This window comes from Notamacropus eugenii, chromosome 5 (assembly GCF_028372415.1).
Source record: "Notamacropus eugenii isolate mMacEug1 chromosome 5, mMacEug1.pri_v2, whole genome shotgun sequence".
Classification (NCBI taxonomy): Eukaryota; Metazoa; Chordata; class Mammalia; order Diprotodontia; family Macropodidae; genus Notamacropus; species Notamacropus eugenii.
The window spans coordinates 236,789,936-236,799,928 of record NC_092876.1 but is presented as its reverse complement, the minus strand read 5'-3'; the positions used below and the strand labels follow the sequence as shown (position 1 = coordinate 236,799,928).

The 9,993-nt window shown below is 41.9% G+C and overlaps 1 protein-coding gene across 6 annotated transcripts in view; it reads left to right on the top strand.

Moving 5' to 3' along the window:
• Positions 1-9,993, top strand: part of WIPF1 (WAS/WASL interacting protein family member 1) — a 168,291-nt gene that overhangs the window by 147,888 nt on the left and 10,410 nt on the right. For all 6 annotated transcript variants that reach the window (XM_072612371.1, XM_072612373.1, XM_072612375.1 and 3 more), the window contains 2 exons: positions 3,641-3,817; positions 7,333-8,106. In XM_072612371.1, coding sequence (XP_072468472.1) covers positions 3,641-3,817; positions 7,333-8,106 — 951 coding nt within the window. The remainder of the gene's footprint in view (positions 1-3,640; positions 3,818-7,332; positions 8,107-9,993) is intronic.

The window sequence follows — 9,993 nt, the reverse complement described above, 5'->3', positions numbered from 1 at the left end:
TGTAGAGCAAGTTCTTAACCTGATGTCCATAATCTTGGGTGTGTTTTTAATATTTTAATAACAATTTTAGTGTGATTGGTTTCCTTTGTAATCTTGTATTTTATTTCATTCATTTATAAACATTCAGAGAAAGGGTTCACAGATTTCACCTGATTGCCAAGGGGATCTAATATGGTGCACAAAAAGCTAAGAAGCCTTGCCCTAGAATAATAGGTGACTGACTCATGGAATATTGGAGCTAGGGGGCATACTTGGAGATTTTCTGATCCAGCCCCTGATTTTGTAAAAGGCAGGGGCCCAGGAACAGATTTCTTTCATGCAGAATTGTTGTTGAGTCATCTTTCAGTTATGTCTGACTCTTCATGACTCCATTTAGAATTTTCTTGGCAAAGACATTAGAGTGGTTTGCCATTCCTTCTCCAGTTCATTTTATAGAAGAGGAAACTGAGGCAAACAGGGTTAAATGACTTGCCCAGAGTCCCATAGCTAATAAGTGTCAGATGTCAGATTTGAACTCAGGAAGATGAGTCTTCGTGACTCCAGGCCTGGCACTCTACCTGCTTTGCCATCTAATTGCCCATTACACAGGGTTACACAGATGACTGATAGAAGAGGTAGAATTACATTATCAGAAATTTCAAATGCGTGTTTAAGCACATCTGACACTGTATATGTAGTTTACTCTCAGTGTCAGGCAGTGTGTTAATTTCTGTGTTCTGAGATGTTCGCAAATATGTTATTTAGTCCTGCAAGTAACAAGAAACATACTGTTGCCAGATTCCCATTTGGAGAAGGAATACAATTCAATCCTCATTTTCATAGAATCTCATTCTGACAACTGTCTGAATGACAGCAACAGTGACCTATAGGATTGCAAGGAGGTAAATTAACAAACTACTCTCAGTTAAGATGATGGGTTAAGATACAGTTCTAATACAAGGACTAGGTTAAGATGCTGGAGAGGACATGCAAATTTGCAGACATGTTGAGGGAGTCCCAAACGGGGTCAAATTCTAAATCCATTACTAATGAATCCCTGAATCCTCCCTAGAAATAATAAAAGAATCATAAAAGGTTAGGAGGGGAAAAGATTGTAGAGCTATCTTCATTCAAGTCCCTCCTTTTCAGATTTAGAAACTGAGGCCCAGAGAGTAGTGACTTAGTAAAAGTCATATACATGATATAAAGCGGAGAACTGGGCCCTGAGCACAGCTCTCTCCCCATGGCAACAAGCAGCCTGCTTTCCCTGGTACCAGCTTACTTCTGGCAGCATGACCTGGTAGCAGATGGTGGTTTGATTTTATTGTTTTGGGGTTGTTTAGTTTGGAGGTGGGAGTGAAGGGGAAGGGTAGAGGTCCAAACCTACAATTTCATCGGTATAAGAACTTGTGTACTACATGGATGAAGGTCAGCATCTCATCTGTAATTTAAAAATCTTAAGAGAATTGACTGATGGTCACTGAGAGGTCAAGTGAATTTTTCCCTGTTAAGCAGCAATTATGTGTCAGAAACAAGACTTGAACTCTGGTTTTCCTGATTATAAAGCCAGCCCCTTATCTACTGCACCACACTGTGTCTTATTTAAGGAGGCCCACTTCTTAGGAATGTTTAAAATGAGTTCCATGTCCTTTTGAAACGAGACCCTATCAAGTAAGTATTCTTGTACTCTGTTCATAGGTGGGCAGGTAAATATTTACTAGTCTGTTTACATAGGTTTTGCAAACAAGCAAGACCAAAGCCTGTTTTGAATCATAGAATGTAGAACTTGGGGAGGGTGGGGGAAAAAGAGACCTAATTTGTAAATGTGCTGTCATTGTGCTCAGCTTTGAAATGGCAGTCCTAACTTAATTAGCTTTTAAATTCACCCAATAAATTGATGGTGATAGCTTTACAAAACTACTGTACAGCAACTTTTTGTGGTGGTAAAAAAAAAGTGGAAAATTAAGGGGATGCTTTAGCATCAATTAGGCTTGACTGAATAAATTATAGTATAGGAATGTGATGGAATAATAATTTTAATAATATCTATCACTGATATAGTACTTTAAGGTTTGCAAAACATTTCACAAATATGATTTCTTTTGATTCTCATAACCACCCAGGTAGCTGCTGCTATTGTCCTGATTTCATTGGTAAGGAAACTGGGTCAAGTGACTTGATTAAACAGCTAGTAAGTGTCTAAGGATCGATTTGAACTGAGATCTTCCTAACTCCAAGTCCAGCACTCTCTCCAATGTGCCAACTAGCCACCTAGCTCTATTATGCTTATGACAGGAAAGGCCCCAAGCCTGATTTTTCTGAATTTTATATATGAATATACATCATATTATTATAATAGTATAATTTGTTATAAATATGTAATAGTTTTGTGTTTTGAATTTTAAACCAGACCAACTAAATTCACAGAAGCTCACAATCTGAGGTTTTACTACCAGTGATTTTTTTTTTTGAGTCACAATAGCATATGAAAGCTATCGGCTTAGGCGTGGTAGAGTAGCCATCCCCATTGGTGGAGGGAATGCCCACAAAGATGAAATCACATATTCTTGAAGTATTTAAGGAAATATCCCTGCTGAGAATGAAGATTAAATATGTGAATAGAATTTTCTCTCCCAGATTAATGAACTTAATTTTGTCTAATTTGGGGGAGGAGGAAAACTGAGGAGACAATTTGGGTTTTTTGCATGGTTTTCTCTTCCCATGAATCACATTTCTCAGAATATATGGACTCAGGCAGCATGTTGCTATGGAAGGACCTCTGGATTTGGAGTCTGAGGACCTGGACTCTTCTATTTATTTCTTTGGTGGCCATAGGCAAAACAAGAGGAATATGTAAGGTGCTTTGCAAATCTTAAAAGTTTATATAAATGCCAGCTATTGTTGCTTAACCTCTTCTGGGCTCAGTTTCCTTTTCTATAAAATGAGAGAGTTGACGGAGATGACTTCTGAGGCTCCTTCTAACTCTAAATTCATGATCCAATAATCCTATGAAACTTTCATGCATTATTTAGGAAGAAATAGCCTCCTGATTACAAGCTTTGCAAACCCTGGGATGAAGCAATGACAAACACCACAATGTGAACTTTGTTTCCCCAGCACAAGTAGCTTGCTTCCCAGCACACTGAGAGGCAGACACCAGTCAGAGAAGATTTCACAGAATCCCAGATCAGGCGCCTTTTGCTTGGGGAAAGAGAAAGGCAGAGGGGAGTCAGTGCATATTAGGGACAAGTGTGTCATCCACTCTTTCTTTCTACTCTGTACTCCTTTGCTAATACTACGGAAATTCCTGCGTTTTCACAGCTGGTATGGAGGGAAGAGAGATGTGGTATTTGAGGTGGGGAGGAGGTAAAGATCTGGGCTTTATCATGAAGGCCCTTCAGAGAAAAGCCACAAAGTATAGAGAGAAGTACTATAGTGATGAAGAATCCAAAGAGTATTCCTCATCCTGCTTTCCAGGTAGATCCTTGTTTTATTGTGTATGTATGTGTAAATATATACATATATGTGTATATATACATGTATGTATCTTTGTGTAGTCGTTATTGTTTTCTGCAATTCTAGGGTTTGATGAAAAAGTAATTGTGAAATAACATTCATACTTTCTGTTTGCACTAAAGATTTCATTTTCCTCTCTCTGCAGAACCTAAAGGATCTGGTGGAGGTGGCAGCTTTGGAGGAGGCAGCAGTGGTGGTGGATTTGGTGGAGGTGGTGGTGGTGCTGCTGGAGGTGGTTTCGGAGGGAGTGGTCCACCTGGTTTAGGCGGATTATTCCAGGCAGGAATGCCAAAGCTGAGATCCACAGCCAACCGAGATAATGGTAATGATATGAACAAACCTTTCTTCCTTATTTGCTAAGTTGATATGTCTCCCCACTGCTGTCATATTTCATAGGATCACAGTTCGAAGGGACCTTGGAGGACATCTTGTCCAATCCTTTCATTTTAGAGATGAGGAAACTGAAATGATTTAGGTGAGAGAGTTTAAGTGACTTTTGTAGTTCACAAAGAACTAAAAGGGGTAAGATTTGCACCCTCTAACCCTGACTCCAGTATTCTTTCTACTGTCCTATGCTCTTTAAGTTAAGGCTATTTTTAATAGGAACATAGTATATTTAACAACATTTTCTCTACCCAGATAAGACTGTGGTAACATGTGGGGTAGTCCCATACTTTAAGGAGACACTTTCCAGGGCAAGCTGGGTTCAGAGGAAGAACAGCACCTCTGGCCCTCTGTTCATGGAACTCTGCCTAGTACTTGGCATCCTGGGAACTTGCTTGTCTACTTTTTGCAAGTTGTCTGGCTCTGTTCTCCAGTGTATATTTGAGATCGCTTTCTAAAATCAGTCTACAACACTTAAATAATAACCACCAAATGTGGTTAATTGTGACTTGAAGTCACAGGGGATTTGCACACCCCTAGCACCCTTCTAGAACAGGGAGGGGTCCGAGGGAGGCATTCATTGAATTCCTGATGATGATAACAGACTTTCAATACCATTGATTCTGAAAATATGCTGATGGAACCCTCAAAGCAGCAATCAAGCCACCAAGCATCTGCTCTGAGTTGATAATAGCATAATAAAAGCTTAAAACATTTCCCCTGCCTCTATTAGTTGTGCTCAAATGAAAACAGTAGCCTGTTCCATAAGATTATCTCCTTTCTATCCAAAGACATAAGAAATCACCTTAAAAATGCTACTTAAAATGCTCACTTGAATGGGAAGAGGAACAGGAGAAGTAAATTCTAATTTTTTACTCAGCCTGCTTCAGTATCCTTTGTTGTAGTTTAGTTGTGTCTGAGTCTTGGTGACCCCATTTGGTGATACTATTTGTGGCCAAGGTAGTAGAATGGTTTGCCATTTTCTTCTCCAGCTCATTTTACATATGAGGAAACTGAGGCAAACAGGGATAAGTGACTTGCCAAGAGTCACACAGCTAGTGTCTGAATTCAGATTTAAACTCGGATCTTGCTGACTACAGGCCCTGTGCTCTATCTACTGTGCCATTTTGCTACGTTGAAATGCCCTTCAAAAAGATGTAAAATACACACACACTTATTATATCGAACAAAACTGTTCAGTGTTCTACTGCTTCCTTTTAATTCAGCAGAATGTATCAAGACCCAGAGACTTAATAATCTGAAAATGCCTGTCATACCAGGCCTAACCATATCCCTTGACAGGTCTTCCCTTTGATGGAAAAGTGTGGCCAATATATTTTGGTACACCAGGCTCAGCAGCGGGTCCTCCTCTGGCCAATGCAAGCTCTCATACCAGAATTATTACTCTGGAGTACTGAACCTGGTTTACCTTTAACGTTTCATATCCTCCCTCTTCCAGTTGTTGCCATTTTACTCAAATGTTCCTCTCACCTGGGTTGACCAACCCTCTGGCTTGTAATCCTGTGCAAGGCACTTGATCTCTCAGCCTCAGTTTCCCTTTCTATAAAATGATGATAACAGTAACACCTACCTCCCAGAGTTAATAAAATCAAAGGAAATGACTGAAGCCAAATGCCTTGAAAATTTTTAATGGCATATAATTTTTTTACTACTGCTTGGATCTTCTTGATGCCATTTTCCTCAGATATTCAACTTTTTTCCCTCTGTATTCATGACTACTCATCTAGGACAGGTGACCTGAGACCAAGCAGGCCCTTCTCAGGCCTGGTTCTGAATACTTTAATCCTTCACTTACTGCTATCTTGTGTATGGTAAGACCGGCTGGTCAGAAGCAGTTTTTCTCAAATTGCAAAACTCAGTTTCCAAGATTATTATGAACTTTTCTGTACTTTTTTTAAAAAAACTTTTTTAACATTTTTATTTAAAGTTTTACATTCCACATTTCTGTCCTTCCCTCCCTTTTCTTCTCTCTGAGATGGCAAGCAATCAGATATAGGTTGTACATATGCAATTATGTTAAAACATGTCCACATTAGACAAATCATTCTGAGTTCTAAGGAGATAAATGTTGTTCAGTCTTGTTAGACTTTTTGTGACTTGATTTTGGGTTTTCTTGGCAAAGATCCTGCAGTGGTTGGCCATTTCCTTCTCCAGCTCATTTTACAGATGAGGAAAGTGAGGCAAGCAGGGTTAAGTGACTTGCCCAGTTATTAAGTGTCTGAGGCCAGATTTGAACCCAGGAAGATGTGTCTTCTTGACTCCAGACCCAGAACTCTATGCACTACAGCACCACCTAGCTTCCCTAAGGGGACGAATATTTTTTTCAGTTTAGTTATCTATTTAATCAGTCACATATTTAGAACTGGAAAGGACTTTAGAATTCATTCAGTCCAACCCCGAACCTACCCAACCACCACCACCATTTAGCAGATGTGAAAACTAGGTCCCATAGAGACTGACAATTCACCCAAGATCAGGTAGCTGGGAAGTGGCAGAGGTAGCGTTGGAAACATGGTCCTCTGAGTCCAAATCTGTGGATGCTTCTAGCACCTTCTGCTCACAGCCCCATCAATGACCTGTTAACTATATAATAAGGCTATGCTGGTCTACCACATCAGAAATGACAATATCCATCAGAAAAGAATTAAGTTGTCCACCTCACTCAGTCTTGCTAAAAAGCACTTCAAATTCATGCCAGCTGCCTTTTTTTTACCCTATTTTTGTTTGCCAGACCTTTCTCTGACAGCCTTTGCTCACTTCCATTTTTCCTGGTGGCGAGACACAAGTTTATCTTTTTTTTCATCTGTCTGTAGAAGGGTTCTTTTGAATCCAGTGTGAAGACCTACTAAACAGAGCATGACAGTAGGAAACTAAGCACAGTCTTTATAACTGGGAAGACTATTTTTTAAACCTTATGATAGAAATAGTCATTGTTTTTTAATTTTTTAATAGCATAAACTTAAACAATAACTTTAACTACATCGTGTGGCCTGCCCTTGGTGGTAACCAACCGACATCCACTAATTGTGTTGAGAGATTGGTGCAGAACCTTCTGAAACCCAATGGGTTCGTGCGACTAGTAAGAAATTTAGAAATCATCCAGTCCATCCCCCTACCTCAGGAACTTGCCTAAGTAAATGAATGAGTAGCCCACAGGTGGACTTCTAGGTCCTTGGGCGTGGCCTTTTGACTGAGTCCAAGTTTTATAGAACAAATCCTTTTGCTGAGGGAATCTGTGCTGTGAATTTTGGATTCAGTCAAAGGGCCGCCCCAGAGGGCCACATGTGGCCTCAAGGCCGCAGGTTCCCCACCCCTGGAGCCTTTTCTTAGAATTCTCTAGGAAGCTCTCTTGACATTTGAGGAAGTACTGTGTCTTCATTTTTCTTCCACTTGCAGCATCCTCTCTCTCTCACCTGGCATCATCTTCTCTAGTTTCAGACTCGGGAGGAATCCGCCCTCCTATTTTGCCCCCCGGAGGAAGAGCTACGTCTGCAAAGCCGTTTTCCCCCCCAGGAGGTGTAGGGCGCTTCCCTGCACCTTCTCCAGGCCACAGAAGTGGTCCTCCCGAGCCCCAGAGGAACCGAATGCCTCCTCCTCCCAGGCCCGACCTGAGTGCGAAGCCTGACAGCGGTCCGCCTCCCGTGCCCAGCACGCCAAGGCCAACACAATCAAACCTCCACCACCGAGGCTCTCCCCCGGTGCCCGGGGTACACCGACAGCCCAGCCTGGGGCCAACTCCTCCTCCTTTCCCTGGGAACCGAAGTGCAGGGCTCGGAGGGATTCGACAGCCATCTCCAGGCTCCTCATCCCCCTTCTCCAACAGACCTCCCCTTCCCCCTGCCCCGAGCCGGGCCATGGATGACAAGCCGCCGCCGCCTCCCCCTCCAATGGGCAACAGGCCATTGGTCAACCGAGAAGGGGCTCCCCCGCCCCCTCCTCCCCAAAACAATAAGCCTCCAGTGCCTTCCACGCCCAGGCCATCCTCCTCCTCACAGGCCCCGCCTCCTCCTCCCCCTCCCAGCAGGCCTGGTCCTCCTCCTGTGCCTCCACTTTCCAGTGGGAATGACGAAATCCCAAGGCTTCCCCAACGGAATCTATCCCTCACCTCTACACCTCCCTTACCTTCACCAGGGCGTTCAGGTCCACTTCCTCCTCCACCCAGTGAGAGGCCACCTCCTCCAGTGAGAGATCCACCAAGCAGATCAGGTATGGCCACATCTCCAGGAGCTCTGCTTACATAGGCTGACCTAGTTAGTGGGGCAGCAGGCACTGTGCCAAGTGCTGGGGATATAAAGAAAGGTACGAACATTTCCTGCCCTGAAGGAGCTTATTATATTCTAGCGGTGTTCAAGAAATCATAATAATATTATAATATAAAACATATTCTAGTGTTCTATGATATAGGCTATAGATAGCGGATAATATCCTATTATCCGCTATGGCCTATATCATATACTATTCCACGACCTGTGCTTCACTGGTATGGGATATGGTAGGGAACTATCAGAGGAGGAAACTATCAGTTCAGATGGAGACCTTTTTTATAACTTAAGTTCTTAGAGCCGAGCACAGGTGTGTAACCTGAGGCCTGTGAATTTTTTAAAAATATTCTGATAACTGTATTTCATTATAATTGGTTTCCTTTGCAATCCTAGGTATTTTATCTACACATTTAAAACCCTCTGTAGACTGGGCTCATGGGCTTTATTCACCTGTCTGCCAAAGGGATCATAACACAAAAAGCTCAACTACTTTTGTCTTAGAGTTGCCTAGAGCACTGAGAGATAGTGCCTTTTTTTCAATCATAAAGTTTTTATTAAGAACCTACAGGTGATAGGGATACAAGTTCAAAGAATGAAGCAATTCTTACTTGCAAAGAGCTCATTCAGGAGACAAATACATATAAAAATTATATACAACATAAATATAAAATATGTAAATACAAATATATGTAAAGTAGATTTTTAAAATGCTACGTATGGAGTTCAGAAGAGAAGATACTTGTAGTTGAGGGACTCAGGAAAGGTCTCCTGCCAGCAGTGGTCCACGAGCATCCTCTTAGAGGAAGAATGATGCAGAAATAAGGAGGCAGAGAATGTCCAGCACAGGCACACAGCTCAGGCACTGTGTGTCAGAGGCAAGAAGGAAACTCAGGTACTCTGCTTCCCGGCCAGTTCTCTAGCCAGCATATCATGTTACCTTAGCACCAATATTAATAGTTAATATTTCTAAAGCACTTTAAGGTTTATGTAACGTTACTCAAAACAACCCTGCGGGATGGGCAGCGTGAATGTTATTTACTCATTTTAGAGATAAAAGCGGGGTATGCATGCGTATCCCCTCCAGCCTTTGGGAAGTCCGAGGAAGCAGTTGCCTTTGGCTGTGTCCCAACAAAGAGGCCTCCTCCAAAGAGATTGGGAATGCCCTTCCTTGCTCTTTATGGCTCCCATAGTAGGCTCTTCCTGGTTGAGTTGCCTGTCCTCTTTGGGACCGTATCCCCTACCCTCATCCCATCACTGGAACCAGGGACCAACCAGAAGCCCTTTATGACTATGCCCTTTAGCAAGGAGACAGAGTACATGTGTCCCTTCCCAGAGAGCCAAAGCATGTATGCCCAGCTCCATGAGAAGTGATCTAATCCAGAGGTGACAAACTCAAATAGAAATGCAACCTTGCTAACTTCTCATTGACTTAGAAAACTACAAATTAACATTTACTAGGATGTATTGGGGTTTTTTTATTTCTTTTGTTAAACATTTCCCAATTATATTTTAATCCAATTCTAATTCTGGAGTTTTGTGGGCAGCTTGTGGATTGCAAGCTCTAAATTTGACACCTCTGAATTTAATCCACCCCTCTCTGCACCCTATTTCATTTACACAAGGTCACTGTAGAGACCATGCTAAGCATTTGAAGTTCAAAACAAAAATGAAGTAGTTTCAACCCTCAGCAAGCTTACATCATATCAGGGTAGATACCTATGTGTATGTGTGTATTTTATGTACTTAAAGTAATCAACGTATCTTTGTTTATGGTTCATATATGCTTGACCAAGATGGGGACTAGAGTTCAGACTTTCACCCTCTTTAGTGC